The sequence below is a fragment of the Ovis canadensis genome, chromosome 4 (genome assembly GCF_042477335.2).
Source record: "Ovis canadensis isolate MfBH-ARS-UI-01 breed Bighorn chromosome 4, ARS-UI_OviCan_v2, whole genome shotgun sequence".
Classification (NCBI taxonomy): domain Eukaryota; kingdom Metazoa; phylum Chordata; class Mammalia; order Artiodactyla; family Bovidae; genus Ovis; species Ovis canadensis.
In genome coordinates this window covers 53,777,463-53,800,350 of record NC_091248.1, presented here as the reverse complement: position 1 = coordinate 53,800,350, position 22,888 = coordinate 53,777,463, and the positions used below count along the sequence as shown (strand labels likewise).

At 34.1% G+C, this 22,888-nt stretch overlaps 1 protein-coding gene across 6 annotated transcripts in view; it reads right to left on the bottom strand.

Annotated features, from left to right (window-relative positions):
• HGF (hepatocyte growth factor) overlaps positions 1–22,888 on the bottom strand; it is an 84,387-nt gene that overhangs the window by 1,595 nt on the left and 59,904 nt on the right. For all 6 annotated transcript variants that reach the window (XM_069586664.1, XM_069586665.1, XM_069586668.1 and 3 more), the window contains 8 exons: positions 19,041–19,143; positions 13,546–13,679; positions 9,337–9,375; positions 8,044–8,140; positions 5,555–5,629; positions 4,548–4,694; positions 3,973–4,079; positions 3,708–3,853 (listed from right to left, as the gene is read on the bottom strand). In XM_069586664.1, coding sequence (XP_069442765.1) covers positions 3,708–3,853; positions 3,973–4,079; positions 4,548–4,694; positions 5,555–5,629; positions 8,044–8,140; positions 9,337–9,375; positions 13,546–13,679; positions 19,041–19,143 — 848 coding nt within the window. The remainder of the gene's footprint in view (positions 1–3,707; positions 3,854–3,972; positions 4,080–4,547; positions 4,695–5,554; positions 5,630–8,043; positions 8,141–9,336; positions 9,376–13,545; positions 13,680–19,040; positions 19,144–22,888) is intronic.

Here is a 22,888-nt window from a genome sequence, read left to right as displayed (position 1 = left end):
TGTCTTTTCTAAAATAGTCACTCATGTTTTAAAGTGGTTTTTGCTTTTGTTCCATGCAGACTAATTAATACATAACCACTGATAGCTTTTTGAGAAAGTAAATTTTATATTCATTCTGGTTTTCTTCTGGTGTTCCGAGTATGTTCAATACAGAAAAAATGGAAAATATAGACAAATACAGTATCAAAAAAACCTCACCTGTAATCATACAGTTTAAATGATTAAGCCACATTAACTTTTATCTAATTTCTTCCCTTCCCTCAACCCTGCCACCAAAATGATTTTAACAAGTTAAACAAAAACTTGTAGGTAGTAAAATAGTTCTATTTACTGTTTAGAAATCGCTTTTCTGGGCCTAAAGAAGGAATGTTCCTGAACTTACTGTTAGTATTAGTAGGTAACAGAGTTATATTTATATTCTTCTTAGTCTTTGTGGAAAGCTGTATGGTAACTCTTGTATAATCATATCTTCATAAGTGATAGATGAAAGATGAGTAGATTGATAAAAGGATTTGCATGTATATTTTTTTAAATATAGACCTTATGTTTATACATATTGTTATATGTCATCATTAAAATGTGCTACATCACTTTTTTGTGCCATGTAGCCTCCTGGGATTGCAGTGACTGACTTTTGGCATCTTTGTATCTAGAAGAATGCTTGGGACTATCTTCATTTTCTCCCAACAGTGATGAGATAAACTAAACTACTGCAGAATTTAATTCTGTAATCCAAGTGGAAACATTCTATGATAGATAAAATCAAGGTGGGGTGACATAGAAGATAAACTACTAAGGAAAATAGTTTATTCAAAGAGACTTGATGCCGATGTCCAGAAGGGACTTGTGGACACAGCAGGGGAAAGAGAGGATGGGACAAACTGAAAGAGCAGAGTTGACATACACACACTGCATGTGTAAGATAGATAGCTAGTGGGAAGCTGCTGTAGAACACAGGGAACTTAGCTTGGCGCTCTGTGATTACCTAGAGGAGTGGGATGGGGAGGGGTGGGTAGGGATATATGTATACTTATAGCAGATTCATGTTGTTGTACAGTAGAAACCACAGCATTGTAAGGCAATTATCCTTCAATTAAAAATAAATGAATAAATAACACACAAAAAAGTGCAATGAAATGAAAGTCTTCTGAATGCCAAAATTCATCATAAGCAATGTTCAAATATAGCCACAGGTTGAAAGAACATTTGAAACTCCTACAAATCAATTTGAAAAAGACAAATGACTTAACAGATAAATTTGAAAATGAATGAAAAAGTAATTAGAAAGTATGATGAAAACAGGAACAGATGCTTAAATGTGTGAGCAATAAAATCTGATTAAACAAAAATGAGATAAATTTTGAACTGGCTTCCCTGGAGCTCAGACAGTAAGGAATCTGCCTGCAATGCAGGAGTTCTGGATTTGATCCCTGGATCAGGAAGATGCCCTGGAGAGGAAATGGCTACCCACTCCAGTATTCGTGCCTGGAGAATTCCATAGACAGAGGGCTACAGTCCATGGGGTCATAAAGAGTCAGACATAACTGAGTGACTAACACTTTCACTTTTTCATTTGTACCAAAATATTGAAAATTGACGATACTGAGTCTTAGCAATGGGAAAAGGGGATTTCTTTTTCATATAGTGTTTCCATAAGAATAATTGATATAAACCTTTGAGGGCAATTTGACCGAATGTGTAAATTATCTAAATTTGTTTTAATGTTGTCATTCCATGTTAAGAAGCTATCCTAAAGAACTTATGATTCAGACACGTGCAAAAAGATTTCTCTATAGGAATATCAGTTATGCTGTGTGCTTAGTCTCTTAGCCATGTCCAACTCTTTGCAACCCCAAGGAGTGTAGCCCACCAGGCTCCTCTGTCCATGGGGACTCTCCAGGCAAGAATACTGGAGTGGGTTGCCATGCCCTCCTCCAGGGGATCTTCCCAATGCAGGGATCGAACCCAGGTCTCCTTAAACACAGGTGGATTCTTTACCATCTGAGCCAAGAGGGATAGCTCTGCTAATAGTAGCAAACGATTAGAAACTAAACTAAGTATTCAATAAAGAGTAGCGGTTAATTTTTTAATTAAAAATAAAAGGAGATATACACATACATATAACTGGTTGACACTGCTGTACAGCAGAGATTAACACAACATTATAAAGCAACTATATTCCAGTGATTTTTTTAAAAAAGACTTAATTAAACTCTGCCACATGAATTTATCTGGTTTTTAAATTAATGCACCAGTGTTCACTGATACAAACTGTTCAAGTTAATTACATTTTTAGAGACTTTCACTATATGTGATGCTATTGCTATCCTACAAATGTTTAAGAGATATCTTTTTCAAGTGTTTAGATTTCAGTGGTTTGGTGATTAAATTATCATTTCAAATAACAGTGATGTAAAAAAATTAAGCATTTTTAAGAAGTGGCTGAATCAATTTGAAGTAAATAGATAAAAATTAGCAAATATGTGATAATATGATAAATTTGTCAGTGCTAAAGTTAGGAATCTAAGAGTAAATAGATGATAAACCAGATCACAGTCTATCCAGAAGAGCAGTTGTCAAAGTAATATTGGCAGTAGGACTTGAATAAGTATAAACTTCCTAACTATCTCAAAGACTTGATTTAGCTCAACATTTTTGTATTTATAGAGCTCTTTGGGGAATAAATAAACAAATAGATAAAAAATATTCCTAGTAAATTTTCATTTGTTATAATAGGCTTAGTGATGTTAGATTTACTGGAACAAAAAACACCAAATTCCAAAGTGGTTATAAACACATAATCAGTTTCTAATCATATTATTTTCAAGCAATTTAAACTTTTTTTTAACTTAAAAATGTTTTATTTTATTTTCAAATCTCAAAACAATATATACATAACATATGTACTTCAATACAAATTTATGCTCCATAAATAGGGCATTTTCCTAAAACTCAAAAGATATTTCATTATTACTGAACTTATTCCATATTTTACTACACATAGTATTTTATAATTCCAGAGTTCTCAGGGTTGGAGAACTTGTCTCTTGAATTGAAAATACATCTAAAATAGCAGTTTAACAGCTTGTTTATGTTAAATAGGGATAGGAACACTGCCAAGTAGAAAGAACAGTTGCCTAAGAAATGAAAATGTCCAAACTCTTAAAGTCACAAACTTTGACCTTCTGGTTTTTTAAAATAGAAGCGTACACGCACGCACACACGCACACACACCCACACCCACCCACACACACACACACACACACACACACACACTGACTTAACCAAAAACACATTTAAAGGTTTAAAACCAAGCATGGATCTCTGACTAAAATTAATAGAGTTAAGTTAGAATTTGGGAAGATCAGATAAATTTAGAAAAACATTTTAAAAAATGCAAGCTATGGTATCAAACTGCACATTGGACACTTCTAATTTGAACAGCTTTCTCTTAGAGTTTTGGCTGTATTAATTTCTTGCTATTTGAGAGATGAATGGCATCTTACTTTGCTGCTAATGAAACATAGATTGTTCACTGTTTAGCTAAAAGAGATATACAAGAATAATAAAGGTTATATTTTCCAATTCCTCTCTCTTACAATAGGCAGATGTACAATGATTCTTATTTGAGAAAAATAGAAAAAAATTATTAACAAGAAAAATATGCTATCTACCACGTTACTTATTTTTAAATCCCCTTTTTTTACCTCACATGGTCCTGATACAATATTTTCAGCTCCAGCACATATTTCAGACTCATTCAGAGTCACCTTCCCTTGATGATATTGGCTGCATTTCTCATTCCCCATTATATAGAGATGTGCTACTCGTAGTAGGCCATCGGAGTTGATCACTGGAATGGTGCAAAATATGTATGGTTAATGAGCATAGGGTAAAATGAAAAAATAAACAATTAGAAATATTTTTGTAAAATAAATATGATATTGCTTTATATTTTTTAAAATAGCTTACATCCAGTGTAGCCCCAGCCATAAACACTGCAAGTGGTTTTTTCAGGAATTGTGCACCCATAATTAGGTAAATCAATTGTACTAACAAAATCATCCAAAATAGCAGGCCTGAAAAAAGAAAATATAATGGTAAGTACCTTTGATTGGATTCGGCACAAAATAAACATATTAAAATGTAGTGTGAAAGTTTAAATACTTCATTTAGAAAGAATAAACAATTTTGCTTCAAGTAGGTAGTAGAGAAATGAATATTTATTTGAAAATATTTAAGAGTAAATGATCATTGCTATTTTTACATCATTATTTTACCTGTTAAAAGTTACCATATAATTGCTCACTAAGCTTGGTTTTAGACCAGGATAACCATATTGTTGGCCCAGTTTCATTTATTCACATATGAACAATTTGAAAATGCCACTCTCTTTGCCTCTGCATGCATATACACACATATATGACATGTGACATATGCTTTATGATATGTTTACATGAGAGAGAAAGAATAACCACAGAGTTGAAGAAAAGGTTTCAACCATTCAAGTGTATGTTAAAAATACGAAACTGTCTAAAGGAACTAACCTAGCAAGCTTCAGTAATACCAGATCTGATCCTTCAGGCCCATATACCAGTTGGGTAACATTTAGAACCTGTTTGCGTTTCTCGTCTCCTCTCCCATGGACATCATGAATTCCAAGCCAAGCTTCATAATCTTTCAAGTCTTTGTTTCTAAGTAAAAAATTAAAATATAACTTTAAATTATGCAATATTATTTATATGTATTGTTATATTAGCTTACAGGGGCAGATAAATAACCTAAATTTAAAGTTTAAAGTATAATAAAGAGCAACACATTTTTTTTTTATTGGAAGATTTTGAATACTACAGGAACATATAAGCAAGAAGAGCCTTTAAATTGCTGAAATTCTAAATGGCTATTTTTTCAACTTGCTTATTCTTGCTAGAGAGTAGATCATTTATGAAAAATTCTCAGGTAAAGCATATTACAAGAATTATAATTTATTGCAAGTTTTCCTTTTTATCTCAAAGGTATATATGTTTGGCTTATGAGTCAGACACGACTGAGTGACTGAACTGAACTGAACTGAAGATTTATAGTAACAAAATCAGTATAATCTTGATGAGAATCAAGAAGTAAGCTAACAAATGCTATCTCCTTATCTTTTCCTTAGGCTAATTTACTCTGAAAATCATTCTCAGTATTATTCTGAGGCTGGCTCTACATAAGAAAGAAGTGAGGACTGAAAGAAGTTGCTAATTCAGAAAAAGAATTTCTATCTAGAAATATAGAGTTCAAGAAGGAGGTTAGGGTAAAAATTATTAACATAATTCTAGCAAAATTTTCTCCCAAATGAGAGTAGTGCTAATCGTGGAAAGAGGTAGACAGAAGTAGTATTCATAAATAAGTATTAAGTCAGTTTCATAAGCTAAATCTAAAATAAAAATAAATTAATTTGTTCACCCTATGCTGTTGAATGTCTGTTAAATGAATATACGTTCTAGGGGGAATCTAGGGGGAAGCCATACATATTTTTAAATGCTTAAAACAAATATTGGTTTCACTTTACCGAGAAGGGAAACACTGTCTTGCAGTAAGAATCCAACTTTCCTTTATCAATGATCCTCCGCAGATATGTTTATTTCTAAAAGAAAGAGGAAAGAAAAACAAGTAACATCTGTACAGAAAGAGTGCTTGCCAATTAATGCAAAACCTATGGCTCCATTTGTTAAGCATAAACACATTGAGAGGAAACTGTAGATATTAACCCAAATAGAATAAAATGAGTATTTTTTATCAGAAGGATGATACTTGATGATGTAGCATTAGAACTGGTTTTTCATAATGTGATTATAATTTTATATAATCAGCTTTAGTGATCCATTACCAAACACATGTTCACATGTGTGTAGTCTATCCTTATAAGAGAAAGTATGTGCTATAAATATAAGATATTTAGACCTAATTTAAATTCAGTGTTTGATTATGAAAATGACAAATTGGAGTTTTTATTTAAATTCTGAAAACCATCTTGTGGTAACCATATATAATATTTATGTACTATTTGCTTCTTTCATTACCATTATTTAGTTCTGATATGTTAACTTAGGATATAACTGAGTAAATTTGTTTGTCCAGATTAATATCAACAATATAACATTTTACTTATCAAATTAAAACAGTTTTTCAAGATATATCATCTAGGAAATTATAATATATTTGTAAAGAATAATAAATACTAGAATATTTATTTGATGATATCCAAAATCTGTAAATGTGTTCTTTTTTGGCAAACACATGGGAAAAAGTGCAACTACTCACAATTTACATTTCCAAAGAGTACAGATGTTCAGTGCTTGAGAGAGTAATAGAATAATATTCCCAGACTAAGACATTTATTTACGGCCTATACCACACAGAAGGATAAGAATATATAGAGAGTTTTAGTTTCTATTCCTCTGTATGAGTTTTGGAAGGATAGATAAACAGCTGTTGTTACTAAGAACTTAGATTTAAAAGGAAAAGAGTACTTTTAAAAAAAAGTTTATACTACACTGATCTGGTGAAAAACAGTTTCACCTACTTCTCCAAAGATGGCGACTTCAAAAGGAAGTCTCCTATGAGTAAGAATAAATTCAAAAGTATTTAATGAGATTTGCAGAGATCCTCTAATTAGCTCAAAGATGTCGATTATTGGGAATTTTTCTACAGTAAAGAAAATACCACCCTCAAATTTTACAGCCTTCATTATGTCTTCACATTGCATGATTAACTTTAATATTCTGGTGAGTTTCATAATTCTATTTTAGTTACTACCCTACAGTTATCAGCATAAAGCTTTATAAAAATTGATGAGTTACTCCTTGAAAGAAAGACACACTAAGGGAACTCTAGGTCATTTTCTACTTGGTGTCTAAAGAATATAACCCTCATGCTTATTAAGAACTGACTTATTCACTGAAAGAAAAATAGCCAGTTTCAAGTTGTCTCTATTCTACTTTAATGTCACTGTGATTTACTTATAGTTAAAATGAATTTTATTCCTAAATTCTAGGAGGCTAGAGTTAAAGAAACAGGGAAGGTTGAGGGAAAAAAAAAAAAGGAGATATTCCAGTTTGTATTTAAAGAATAAAAATTTTGTAGGCAAAAAATATGGAGGAAGAAAGCGCCAACAAACAGCACAAAGGCCAGAGGGAGAAATATGGAGTGTCTTGAAAACAAGGCGAAAACAAGGCAAAATGCGGCTAGAATTCGGGTGCACTTTGGGGTATGTTGCATGATGACATTCCAAAGAGATAGATATAGAAAGAATAAATTTTAACATTCTGATTACCATATGGTATAATATGTGTAGTATATAGAAAGTTCTAAGGTCAGGTTTTAAAACTAGCTCCTATTTTCAGTATTTACTTCTTAAATAACCTTAATTTTGTATAATAATATATTTTGAAAGCCTATTTTACATAGAACATGGCATTGATTTTTACACTAAGCAATAGACATGTCTTATCATATCAAATATTATAATCTCAAGACTGTTCAACTATCAGTATAATTTATATTTTTCTTAATGAAAGAATACTCCAGTATTTTAAATTATTGCCATCTTTAATTAGAATGACAATGAAAAAGTCAGAAATTAAAATCAAATATAAATGTTTTACTATGATTGTGCATAAACATGTTAGAAAATAATCTCATAATATCCTTAATTGGAAAATTAACATGAGTATTACAACTACCATGGTTATATCAAGGTATAAGTAGGTTTCCTGTATAGTTGTCTTTTGCTTAACAAGAACTAAAATGTCACATCAGGGACAATGCCAACACATATGGGACTTTTGTAAACATTTTAAACAGCACTATTTCTGGAGGCACAAACTGCAAAATCCAGGGATGTTTGGCAAGCAGAATGTGATTAGTCCTTCTTGTGTCCCCCTCACATGGGTGCCTTGTGCAGCGCACAACCTCATGGCTGCATATGGCCATACTGCTGGGAATATAACTATTTGCAAATAATCCAAATATGTATGATTTGTGTCTATTAATAATTACCTGTATTTCAAACTAACCATCCATCCTACATTTGTTCGTGTTGGAATTCCATTTACAACTCGCAATTGTTTTGTTTTGGCGCAAGATATTACAGGATCTAAAAAGAGGACCAAACAACATTTTGACAAAACATTTTGAAACAACCTGTGCCTCTCAGCTCTCTTAAGCGTTGACGGTAACTACACAAATGTAACCACTGTAATTGTGTCAGAAGAACATTTTGGAAAAAATCAAAGGTAAATAGTGTGACTACAGTGCCAAATTGGACCCAAAATGTTTGCTCGCCTCATCTAAGTAGATAGATAACAAAGAAAAAGTAATCAACTCAAGGTCAGCAGAACTGACATCATAGTGACAATGACTTTGCTCTCTATGTACAAGTTCTTCAGGTCTAACAGCAATTGTATTTTCCTTACCAACCTCAACACAACAGAATGATGCTATTTACAGTGCCTTTTTTCCTAAATATCAATGGAAAGCCTCAGTGGGGGAAAATATATATATATTTGATTTATTACTTCTGAATTTGTATAGTAAGAATGTAGAACTGGTTTGCAACGTGTTAACCAAAGTGATCTTAATTGAAATTTTATCCAAATGACATACTTATGTTTAAGTCATTATATCCAAATGATATAACACAGACTCTTTGAAGTAAACTTTTTCCTGACCCTCGCCAGTGTTCTTTGCTTTATCCTATCCACTCTTGTCCATGGTCTAAAATAGATTTCCATTTGCTTCTTCAGCCTGGGACATAGCAGGTGGTCTCTCAAACCAAAACATTTGAGTAACTTCCTTCAGCCCAAGAAATGTGTGATACAAGCAGCTCCTAAACGCAGTTTAGATTTTCCTAAACTGAGGATTAACTAAACCTTTCACATTGTGTCATCTTTTGCCTCACAGAAAATGCAAAGAGCTTTAAAGATAGAGCAGGATAAAGACAGTGCATAACTTTCCAACCTTCTGGTTTCATTCTTTCTAACTTTAGCATCCTGATTTAATTTAAAGGATGGTGAAGGTCCACTGGATATATTCTGTCCCAAGTTAAAAGCACTATACATACTTTTTCAAAGTTTAATATAACATTTTCTAACAGAGCAATGAATTTTGATATTTAGCATGCAGTTGTCTTCGTAATACCTTTATACATTCACACAGGAAAAAGTGTTCAAATAAAGCATTTTATTTTTATGATGGAAGTTTATATAATGATATTTTTAGGAAGTAAATAATGACATCATTTATGACACATAGGTACTAAGATATAATCAATTCTTTTGAAGGATTACTTACGGTCTAAATTGACTATTGTAGGTGTGGTATCCCCCTCACCTGTAAAAGCAAATATATACATGTATACATAATTCATGCATACATATTTCTGTTATATAAAAATAAAATGTACTATTCAATAGTACATCATTTTGTATTGAAACCCAAATATCCATGACTTGATAATTTAAGACAATTATTTACATTTATTCAAAAAATAATGTAATAGTACCTTTTTGAATAATTCTGTATCACTTTTACTAGACAAAGTTGAAAGTACGGTAGTGGGTGATGGAGGAAAGCCCTGTTTTATGATTTTTGAAGACTCTCAGGAATGCGGTTTGATGATGTTGGCAGTTTGAATTACACTGCTGGCACCGAGGAGCTGTCTCATTTTCCCAACATGCCAAACATTATACACAATGAACATTTCACTGCTTATTATTGTTTCTTTGGGCCATTCATATAAACTATATAGCTTTACTGTAATTTTGGCCCATTTACATTTTTGCTGAAAATTTTATCTTTTATATGATTAAGGATAACTGAATCTTTCCCTATGTTTCAGAAAACATTTTTTTAATAATTTGATAATATAGAAATCAACCTCACTCATGGAAAAAGAGGAATAACAAAATATAATTATGTTTTGTCAGAATATTTCAAAGATTGGTTTTTCTCAGTTGTAAAGGGAAAAGTATAAAAAAAAAAAAGAGTACTGAAAACACTTCATACTTATTTCTTTTTTATAACCTCTCTACTGAGTGGGGTTTAACTGCTGCAAAGAGATTGGCTTGGAAGATTCTAGAATTTAAAAATACTTAAGTAGTAATGAATGAGACCCAAGACATTTCCTGGATTTTAATGTGTGACTGTTTAGAATTGATGACATAGAGTTTAGTCAGGCATTGTTTAGACCCAGCTGGTTGTTAGTCCCTAGAAGTGCCCTGAGCTCAAATAAACCAGCAACAAAACAAAAATGGCATATAGATTCCTTTGTAATAGATGCAAACTTGATTTTCATTTATGGGGAATTTTGAGAAAATTAACACATGCTAAACCATTTTTGTTTATGCTCATTTTCCAGATCTAGATATTTTAAGTGAATGAGCATAAAGGTGAACTATAAATTTCATCATTTCCTTTTCCTTTTAGTTTATCCCGAGGGAGAGTTTTGTCTGAGAGTCAGCTGAAGTAATTGTTTTAGTTCATAGTATAAATGTGGTCATTAAAACATCAAGGATATTGGTTTTTCCACCTAATTTCTAAAAATTCCAAACTGAAAAGCTATTTATTTCTTATATTGTTGTGGTGAGAAAAGACTAGACTATTCATTGTATTCTTTTTTTAAATAAATGTTTAATAAGATAACATTTGGGATAGAGCCTAAAGGGCACTTAATAAAACAAAACATAAAACTATAGTTCTTAAAACAAAAGTTTAATCTCCTAAATTAAAAACTTTCGAGGCACTGTGATTCACCGCATATTCACTGTATTGTTAATTGCATATCAAGTTTCCTATTTCTAAGCATCAAGTTAATAGTCCTGCAAAGTATTCAGTTTGTTATTGTGCCTCACTAAAATATTTAAAATTTTTTAAATGTTTAGATATTATAATTTAGAGGCTTTAATAATTATATATATCTATATATATATATATTTTTTTTTTTCTGGAAGCCAATATGTAGAAAAGCTGTAAAACCACTTAAACTCAGATTTCTAAATATTATGGGTAGTTTGTTAGATTTCAAATTTTTAAAAAGCATTGCTAGTTTCTTCAGCTTTCAAGGCCTTTTCCCTTTTACTTTCCCTTTTACCTTTTAAAATACTCTTTTCACATCTCCTCTTTTACTTTTCCTTCATATCTCTACCATAGTACTCAAATATGAACTATATATGATACAAATCTTGTTTATATTGACTCAATTTAACTTTGAAGAAGGAAAACTTGTCAATGATAAAGGTTTTTCCTGTGGAACAGTAGAGATATATATGTCTATGTGTTGATATATGGCCTCAGCAATGGCATCCCACTCTAGTACTCTTGCCTGGAAATTCCCATGGATGGAGGAGCCTGGTGGGCTGCAGTCCATGGGGTTGCTGAGAGTTGGACACGACTGAGTGACTTCACTTTCACTTTTCACTCTCATGCATTGGAAAAGGAAATGGCAACCCACTCCAGTGTTCTTCCCTGGAGAATCCCAGGGATGGCGGAGCCTGGTGGGCTGCCGTCTATGGGGTCGCACAGAGTCGGACACAACTGAAGCAACTTAGCAGCAGCAGCAGTGAAAGCATAAAGAAAACTTTCTTTTAATAGATCCTTAAAGTTTCAACTTAAATTCAAAACTTTATGAACAATGCATATTTTCCAGGCTGACGTTTGCATTCCCATTTCATTATGTATTTTAATATTAATATGTATGTGTTTAAATGACTGTATTTGTTATTAGGTATGTAGCTGTCTCTTCTCTACATTGAAAATGATTTAAGTACAGGAGACACTGTTTATATTTTCTATAACTAGAATGTTATATAGGGCTTTGCAAACAGTAGCAGCTCAATTTAAAATTATTAATAAATGAATAAGTAAATGCAAACTGAAGTGGAAGGAATTTACCCAAGGCACTTCAAGTGTTAGAACTACAATTTTCACCTGGGAAGTCAGAGTTGCAACTCTAAACCACTGTATTCTCTTAATACTTAGATACTTAAATATATATCTAATTAATACTTAGATACTATATAAGTAGATATATCTCTATTTAATACTAAGATATAGTGTGTGTTCATTTATAGACAAATAAAAACATTTCTACAGTTTTACTTTTGCCTCTTGATAATCTTAAAATATATAACATATCGTTTTGTAAATATTTTTTAAAGGAATACAAAAAAAAAGAAATACAAACCTTTGCATGTTTTGTAATTAATGCAAATGTATAGTGTGAAAATGATATATACAATCTCTGAAGTTAAATAGATAAGAACTCAAATTTTCTGAAGATAAAATATTTTTAGCCTTTCACTAGTGATAAATGTAAATAAATCCTGGTTATAAATATAGGTAGAACAATGACAGCAAAATATTTGCTGAAATTAATGTTCAGAATGCATTGAAATAAATGTTATCTGAAATAGCATTTAATCAAATGCTACTAACGTCCCCGAGTCTTTCAATACCACATTACTAATTTTTAGTTTAAAAATGTTAGTTGAACATATGTTCTAAAATTTTTTAAATTAGGACTTCCCTGGTAGCTCAGTAGTAAAGAACCTGTCTGCCAGTGCAGGAAACACAGGTTCAATCCCTGATCTGGGGAGACCCCATGTGGCAAGGAGCAACTAGGCCTGTGTGCCACAATTATTGCGCTTGTGCTCTAGAGCCTGTGTGTGTGTTAGTTGCTTAGTCGTGTCTGACTCTTTGTGACCCCATGGGGTGTAACCATGCGGTGTAGCCAGGGGCCTCCGTCCATGGGATTTTCCAGACAAGAATACTGGAGTGGGTTGCCATTTCCTTCTTCAGGGGATCTTCCTGACCCAGGGATTGAACCAGGGTCTCCTTCACTGCAGGCAGAAAATCTTTACCATCTGGGCTAATAGGAAAACCCCAAAAGTGAAAGTCGCTCAGTCCTGTCCGACTCTTTGTGACCCAGGCCAGAATACTGGAGTGCCTTTTCCCTTCTGCAGCAGATCTTTCCCACCCAGGAATTGAACTGGGGTCTCCTGCATTGCAGGCAGATGCTTTACCAACTGAGCTATCAGGAAAGCCCCAAGAAGACGGGAAAGGGTAGCCTGTCCCTTCTCGAGTGGATCTTCCTGACCCAGGAATTGAACCGGGGTGTCTCCTGCATTGCAGGCCGAGTCTTTACCAACTGAGCTATGAGGGAAGCCCTCCTGAATCAATATATATTGCTAATATCAAGTTTATTGATGGTGGAGCAAGGCAGTCTTTCTAGCCCAGTCAGAACCATGGGCATGTATTGCTTCTGGATTCCAAATAGGAATCTTTTGAGAGAGGAAAAATCTCTTTTAAAATGTCAGCAAAATGTCTCTTTGTCTAGAGGAGAGATGAAATTGTGTGTATATGTATTGCTGTGTGGAGTGCATCCTTATTTTGGGATCAACTCTAGCCCTCTTGTATTACTTCCACCTCTGATTGAATTATCATTTTAGGGCATGCAGTATATTTAAAATAATACATCTGAAAAAGATCACAAAATGTACTTACAACGAGAAATAGGGCAATAATCCCAAGGAATGAGAGGATTCCCTGTGTAACACCAGGGACCATGGGCATCGTCATCAGGATTCCGACAGTAATTCTTATTCAGCTTAGTAGCATCTGGTTCCCAGAAGATATGCCTGCATAAACAGCAAACTGGGAACATCACAAGAAGCACACATCTTGTCCAAGAGAAACAAAACAAGAAGATACAACCCCAGCACATAATTTTCATTACAGGCACAACATAAACTACCTGCTGTGAATTTTTCTTTTTTATTTTTTGAGACTTTGTTGTTGTTCTTGCAGTTTGGAAGCATGTTCTTTAACTGAGGAATAAGGCTGAATCATTAGCATAGATAAAATGATTAAAAAATTATTACATTGTTTCTATTAAATAATTATACTGGGAAGGTAACAATGCACCATGCAAGAAAGAAGCAGATGATAAAGATCTAAGTTATAAAATGTATAAAAATATAAGCTATTGCAAAAATATTTATTTTTTCATGTTTCAGAAACATGCAAACAGGCTTCACTGGCAACACTGCTATGACAGCATACAGGAAGATACACTGAAAACACAGTGTGCTAATAAACTTATTAAATTTGAAAATTTCACTTGTCATATAAGATATAGTTTTTGGAAAGATAACTGAGTAACATTTCAGGCTATCCCATTTTACATCTTAACTAAATTTAGTACAAAAGAAAAGCAAAAAATGCTGTATATTATTTTATTAGACCATGCCCACTCATATGTGTTCTGTGCTTAGTCTCTCAGTCATGCCAGACTCTTTGTGACTCCATAGACTGCAGCCCACCAGGCTCCTCTGTCCATGGGGATTCTCCAGGCAAGAATACTGAAGTGGGTTGCCATTCCCTCCTCCAGGGGATCTTCCCAACCTAGGGATTCAACCAAGGTCTCCTGCATTACAGGTGGATTCTTTACCATTTGAGCCACCAGGGAAGCCTGCCCACTCATATCACATCAACATTAATTACCATCATGCTTGAATTTAATTAATGTGTCATTTTTAAAATTTGGGAAGAACTTCAACATAGAGACTTGGACTGTCTTTCCAAACTGAGGTTCACTTTTTGGACCAATAAAACAAGAAAGACCTGCATGTAACAGATTCTACTATGCAGACTTGCATACTTACTTAGGCCAACCTGATGAGACAGGCTCTAAGATTATGCAACTTTGTATTTGAGGAAATTGAAATCCACAGAGAACAATTAATTTGTCTAGGGTCACATATTTTTTCAGCTGTAGATCAGGTGTTTGAACATGTAGCATTTTCCAGAGTATTCGTTCAAAATCATCACATCGCATTACCTCTTCATGCAGTCACAGATTTGTTCTTAAACCAAAATGGTACCATGCAACTTACTCATTGATCAATAGCCTACAAGTTCTTTCCAAATGATTTTTAACTATTCCCAAAGGCAAATCAAAACACAGTGAATTTAAAATTATAATCATTGTAGTTCCTGAATAAATATGTCATAAATTTCCAGTGATATGTTGGTAAATATTTAGCAACTGGCACTTTGAACTGTGTATGGAAGGACATACACAGTTGTGTATGTCTTTATTTGCTGTCCTTGCAGATTTCTGTAGCATAACTACTTTCACCATAAAACTGTCAAGCATCTAAAGCTGGAATTACTGAAGGCAGAGTTGGTTACAGTTATTTCTTACAAGCATGTGAAATGCCGGGCTGAATGGAGCACAAGCTGGAATCAAGATTGCTGGGAGAAATATCAATCACCTCAGATATGCAGATGACACCACCATTATGGCAGAAAGTGAAGAGGAACTAAAGAGCCTCTTGATGAAAGTGAAAGAGGAGAGTGAAAAAGCTGGCTTAAAACTCACACACAAAAAACTAAGATCATGGCAACCAGTCCCATCACTTCATGGCAAATAGAAGGGGAAACAATGGAAACAGTGACAGACTTCATTTTCTTGGGCTCCAAAATAACTGCAGATGGTGACTGCAGCCATGAAATTAAAAGATGCTTGCTTGCTCGTTGGGAGAAAAGCCATGACAAACCTAGGTAGCATATTCAAAGGCAGAGACATCAGTTTTCTAACAAAGGTCCATCTAGTCAAAGCTGTGGTTTTTCCAGTGGTCATGTATGGATGTGAGAGTTGGATGATAAAAAAAGCTGAGCACAGAAGAATTGATGCTTTTGAACTGTGGTGTTGGAGAAGACTCTTGAGAGTCCCTTGGACTGCAAGGAGATCAAACTAGACAATCCTAAAGGAAATCAGTCCTGAATATTCATTGGAACGAGTGATGCTGAAGCCACCTGATATGAAGAACTGACTCATTGGTAAAGACCCTGATGCTGGGAAAGACTGAAGGCAGGAGGAGAAGGGGACAACAGAGGATGAAATGGTTGGATGGCATCACTGACTTGATGGACATGAGTCTGAGCATGCTTCAGGAGGTGGTGATAGACAGGGAAGCCTAGCATGCTGCAGTCCATGTGGTCGCAAAGAGTCGGACACAACTGAGTGAATAACAACAACAATGGATTTTTTAAAATATGGCATTGGCGTTGCTGTTTTCAGCCATTCTATACTAGAGAGTAAGACCCATGATGGCAGAATTCTACTTAATTTTGAATTCCTAGAACTGCAATTTCCAACAGAGTAACTACTAGCCAAATGTGGCAACAAAGTAGTACGTGACCTCTCCAAACTGAAAGGTGCTGTAATTATAAATACACACCAAATTTTGAAGCTTTAATATAAAATGTAAAATATCTCATTAGTAATTTTATATTGAATACATATATGAAATGAAAAGCTTTAGAAATGCTGGATAATATAAACCTATTATTTAAAATCAGATTGATTACATCCTTTGCAGCCAAAGATGGAGCTCTATACAGTCAGTAAAAACAAGACTGGGAGCTGACTGTGGCTCAGATCCTGAACTCCTTATTGCAAAATTCAGATTTGAATTGAAGAAAGTAGGGAAAATCACTAGGCCATTCGGATATCACAAGTCCAATTCCTTATGATTGATTATACAGTGGAAGTGACAAATAAAAAGATTGGATCTATGGATAGAGGTTTGTAACAGGAGATGGTGACCAAATCCATCCCCAAGAAAAAGATGCAACAAAATGAAACGGTTGTCTGAGGAGACCTTAACAAATAGCTGAGAAAAGAAGAGAAATGGAAGGCAAAGGAGAAAAGGAAAGATATACCCATCTGAATGCGGAGTTCCAAAGAATAGCAAGGAGAGACAAGAAACCCTTCTTAAGTGAACAATGCAAATAAACAGAGAAAAAACAATAGAATGGGAAAGACTAGAAATGTCTTTGAGAAAATTAAAGATACCAAGGGAATATTTCATGCAAAAGAGACACAATAAAGGACAAAAATGGTATGAACCTAATAGAAGCAGAAGATATTAAGAAGAGGTGGCAAGAATACACAGAAGAACTATACAAAAAAAGATCTTAGTCACCTGGATAACCACAATGGTATGATCTCTCACCTAGAGCCAGAATGTGAAGTCAAGCGGATCACAGGAAGCATAAGGACAAACAAAGCTAGTGGAGGTGATGGAATTCTAGCTGAGCTATTTCAAATCCTAAAAGATGATGCTGTGAAAGTGCTGCACTCAATGTGCCAGCAAATTTGGAAAACTCAGCAGTGGCCACAGGACTGGAAAGGTCAGTTTTCATTCCAATCCTTAAGAAGGTCAATGCCAAAGAATGTTGAAACTACCCCACAACTGCTCCCATTTCACATGATAGTAAGATAATGCTCAAAATCCTTCAAACTAGGCTGCTGTAATAAGTGAATCGAGAACTTCCAGATGTAGGAGCTGGGTTTAGAAAAGACAGAGGAACCAGAAATCAAATTGCCAACATATGTTGTATCATAGAAAAAGCAAGGGAGGTCCAGAAAAACATCTACTTCTGCATCATTGACTGCACTAAAACCTGTGACTGTGTGGATCACAACAAGCTGCGGAAAATTCTTAAAGACATGGGAATACCAGACCACCTTACTTGCCTCCAGAGAAAACTTGTATGCAGGTCAGAAAGCAACAGTTAGAACCAGGCATGGAACAACAGACTGGTTCAAAATGGGAAAGGAGGACATCAAGGCAGTATATTGTCACCCTGCTTACTTAACTCACACCCAGAGTACCTCATGCATAATGCCAGGCTGGATGAAGCACAAGCTGGGATCAGGATGGCCAGAAGAAATATCAGTAACCTCAGGTATACAGATGACACCACCCTAATGGCAGAAAATGAACAGGAGCTAAAGAGCCTCTTATTGAAGGTGAAAGAGGAGAGTGAAATCACTGGCTTAAAACTCAACATGCAAAAAACTAAGATCATGGCATCTGGTCTCATCAGTTCATGTCAAACAGAGGGGGAAACAATGGAAACAGTGACAGGCTACTATAAAACTTAAAAGTGCAAGTGCGGCTTACATATTTGAATTGCATATTTGTGTTAGAGAACACTGCTTTAGAACTATCACTGTTCGTGACAGTAAGTCAATCGAAACTGAATAATCCACTAGTGAGTAAATTTTGAAACAGAATAAGAACATTAAAGTGGAACCGGGAGCAAAATAACTCACCTTCTCTAGATCCTTCAATTCTTATACACACACATAGAACTACCTTCGGTATATAATTATGATGGTCAAATGTGATAACAACTCATACAAAGCAACCATGTTGTAGATACTTTATTAAATGACACTACCTTTCTTCCTCTTAATCCTTTTGCATATATTCTGGGATATTTAATAAAAATCTCTTCTATGTGATAAATATGTCTTATATTTCTTTTATTATTTCAAACACACTAGTGATTTGCTGGGGAAAGATAAGTGGAAGGTAACTGCTTTTTTGTGAATATGTTCAATGTCAAAATCTCATTGTCTGAAATATGGGTTTTCAATTCCATATCTATTCCATCAATTATAGAAAAACAGTGTGTCAAAATAAAGGTATACAAGGAAGCATATCTCAATAGGTTTTTAGTAAAGTGGAATTTTAAGGTGTCTAAGTACATGAAGATGATAACATCAATTTTATAAACTACTATTAATAAATAATTATGAAAATATAATCATGTAATGTACTATATGAAACACTAGATTTGACATTTATTCATGTCTTATCAAGTTATAGAATTGTTTTCTCAATATGAACATATCCTGCTTAAAGGTGAAGCCAAAACATATGTCTACTTTTTGTTAATGTCCCCAAGGCACCTTTTATAGACCAGAACACACAGTAAATGCTCAATAAATATCTGCTGGTTTGAATTGTTCGCCACATGGGGAGAAAATGTTATATTGAGTTACACTGAATAATCAATCTAATGTTTCTATTAGGTTACTAAGATATATAAATGAAGAGTAAGAAATACCAATGTATCTCCATACATCTATCTGCTGCTATCACCACATACTGTATATTTAAAGAAACAAATTTACATACCGGTGTAAGTCTTCCATGTTCTTATCCCACATCGAACATGTTAGTCCAGATCGTGTTTTGGATAAACTGCCCATATAATTTTTGCCATTCCCACGATAACAATCTAAACATAAAATATATGAAAACTAATGAATACTAGGGAGTATAGAAAAAAAGACAGTTTTACAAACATATGAATTCATGAAATTCAACATAAAAATGAAAGCAACACACTGAAATATGTGCAAAGCAAAGGGACTTAACTATCTCTAATAAAATATTTTTTTAGCCAGATTCCTTCTTCATTAAAATGAAAGTTTGTACATCAAATTAAAAATTAAAAAAAATCCAAAGAAAAATTAAATAAGTGCCTCTTAGGAATATCAAAGAGAGAAAAACTTGGTCCTGTTTATTTGCTCAGTCGTGACCAACTTTTTGCAACCCCATGAACTACAGCATACTGGGGTTCCCTGTCCTTCACTATCTCCCAGAGTTTGCTCAAACTCATGTCCATTGAGTCAGTGATGCCAACCAACCATCTCATCCTCTGTTGCCCCATTCTCCTCCTGCTCTTAATCTTTTCCAGCATCAGGCTCTTTTCCAATGAGTAGGTTCTTTGCATCATGTGGCCAATGTGTTGGGAGTTTCAGCTTCTGTATCAGTCCATCCAATGAATATTCAGGGTTGATTTCCTTTAGAATTGACTGGTTTGATCTCCTTGCAGTCCAAGGGACTCTCAAGAGTCTTATCCAACACCACAGTTCAAAAGCATCAATTCTTGCCCACTTAGCCTTCTTTCTCACATCCATACATGACTGCTGGAATAACCATAGCTTTGACTAGAGGAACCTTTGTCAGCAAAGTGATGTCTCTGCTTCTTAATATGCTGTCTAGGTTTGTCATAGCTTTTCTTCCAAGGAGCAAGCAAGCATCTTTTAATTTCATGGTTGCAGTCACCATCTGCAGTGATTTTGGAGCCCAAGAAAATAAAATCTGTCACTGTTTCCACTTTCTTTGCATCTATTTACCATGAAGTGATGGGACCAGATGCTATGATCTTAGTTTTTTGCATGTGAGTTTTAAGCCAGCTTTTTCACTCTCCTCTTTCAGCCACATCAAGAGGCTCTTTAGTTCCTCTTCCCTTTCTGCCATTAGAGTGGTATGATCTGTATATTTGAGGTTGTTGATATTTCTCCTGACAATCTTGATTCCAACTTGTAAGTCATCCAGCCTAGCATTCCACATGTTATACTCTACACATAAGTCAAATAAGCAGGGTGACAACATATAGCCTTGATGTACTCCTTTCCCAATTTCAAACCAGTCCATTGTTCTATCTCCAGTTCTAACTGTTGCTTCTTGACCTGTTTACAGGTTTCTCTGGAGGCAGGAAAGGCGGTTTGGTATTCCCATCTCTTTAAGGATTTTCCGCGTTTGTTGTGATCCACACGGTCAAAGGCTCTAGTACAGTCAATGAAGCAGATTTTTTTTTTGAATTCTATTATTCTCTCTGAGATCCAACAGATATTTGCAATCTGATCTCTAGTTCCTCTGATTTTTCTACGCCCAGCTCCTACATCTGGAATTTCTTGGTTCACATACTGTTGAAGTCTAGCTTAAAGGACTTTGAGCATTACCTTTCTAGCATGTGAAATGAGTGCGATTGTACAGTAGTTTGAACATTCTTTTGCATTGCCTTTCTTTAATATATATTTTCCAATGGAAAAATTTTACTCCACAAAAGAGTCACAAGAGATAAAATGACTACTCATGTACCAGTCACATTTGTTGAATTGTGATTTTTGTCTTACATGAGGTTGACATTCTGGGTCATCCAAGCCAGCTGTCTCACAAACACTCTTTAATTTAACTTTGTCTGATTATCCTCATGAATGAAATCAAGTTAAATACAGAAATATTATATAAGGTGATATTTTGTTGCATTTATAGCATTATTTCATGTGACACATGATGTCAGTTTTTTCAATTATTGGTGATGAGTTTGATAACCTGGTTATAAAAAGGAAAAACTTTGCTTCATATATAAGAAAAACAAGCAAATAAAAAGTTTTGAGAACTTTGAGACTGTCAACATCCTATTCCCAAACAAATTTTTTAGAAATGGCTTAGGAATACTTTGATTAATACTGCATGAATCAGTTATTACTATGTTGGTTTTAAAATATTATCTTTCTTTCTTATGTTTCTTTCTTTCTTGGTATTCTTCTCTAACTCAGAGTTTTACTTTTTCTGCCAACTCCCTTCATTTAAGTATTACTAAATACTTCTAGTAGTAGTACTAGCAACGGTATTGGCAGAACTACTAGTAGAAGTAGTAATGTAAAGAGGGACTCATGGATTCTCTTTTTATTCAACATGATGTATAATCTACTCCTGTTGTTCATTTTAATGCTCAAGTTGTTACAAATTTAACCAATGGAAGCCATGTTAAAATGATTCCTGTGCCTTTTATCATGCCCCATGTGATTTTTTCACTTCTTTTCAACTGAGCAATTTGCATTCTGTTAAACATTGATAGGAGTGACCATATTCTTAACTTTAAAATTAAGAAAAAGAAGTTAAGTTCTTTCTAATATATATGTAGCAATTTCTATGTTTGAAAAAAAACACTACATATTCTTAAATAATCTTGCATATTTTAAAAGTAACTAAAAGTCCTGATTTTTATGTGAATAAATATGATAAAAGACTATAAAATGTTACCTAGAAATGTACATCAACATTAAGATTATTTTCTTTTAAATTTGGTAAGCCAAAGAATATTATCATTGGTTTTAAATATGCTATGTGATTAGAATAAATAATAGGTGTTCTGTGCTTAGTGGTTCAGTCATGTCCGACTTTTTGTGACCCCCATGGACTGCAGCCCACTAGGAGCCTCTGTCCATATGGATTCTCCAGGCAAGAATACTGGAGTGGGTTGTCATGCCCTCCTGCAGGGGCCCTTTCCAACCCAGGGATCCAACCCAGGTCTCCCACATTGCAGGCAGATTATTTACTATCTGAGCCACCAGGGAAGCCCAAGAATACTGAAGTGAGTACCCATCTTTTCTCCAGGGGATCTTCTTGACCCAGGAATCGAACCAGAGTCTCTTGCATGGCAGGCAAAATATTTACTAGCTGAGCTATCAGGGAAACCCTAAAATAATAGGTAGAAAGCTTAATAAAAATTTTAAATAAATTGTCCAGGAATTAATTTAGTAAAGTATATATTTATATTTACTAAAGTAAATATAATTTGTGAGTGAGTGAAGTCAGTCAGTCATGTCCGACTCTTTGCGACCCCATGGACTGTAGCCTACCAGGCTCCTCCGTCCTTGGGATTCTCAAGGCAAGAGTACTGGAGTGGGTTGCCATTTCCTTCTCCAGGGGATCTTCCTGACCCAGGGATCGAACCCGGGTCTCCTGCATTCCAGAAACATATTTTAGTAAAGTATATTAATTTAGTAAACTATATAAATTAATTTACTTTACTAAAGTATATATATATATACTTTGGTAAAGTATATACACTTTAGTAAAGTATATATAAAATATACAGTAAGTATATTCAATAGCTGTGTTTGGTATTCATGATTTAAACTTAAATATACAAATTCAAATGAGATAGGATTTGATACAAATAATATAGCAATCATTACAATACACAATAAAATTGTTTTCAGAAAGCATAATTTTGTAAAATCTAATTCTTGTATATATGCAGAATGTATCAGTTAAAATACTTTCCTCTGACAATTCTATTTTTTCCTTTATTATGAAATCTTAAACCTTTGGCTGTTAAATAGTAAATTATTTAAGTAAGCTCTCACTGAAGAAAACAATTGTGCAATGCAGTATATGGTACT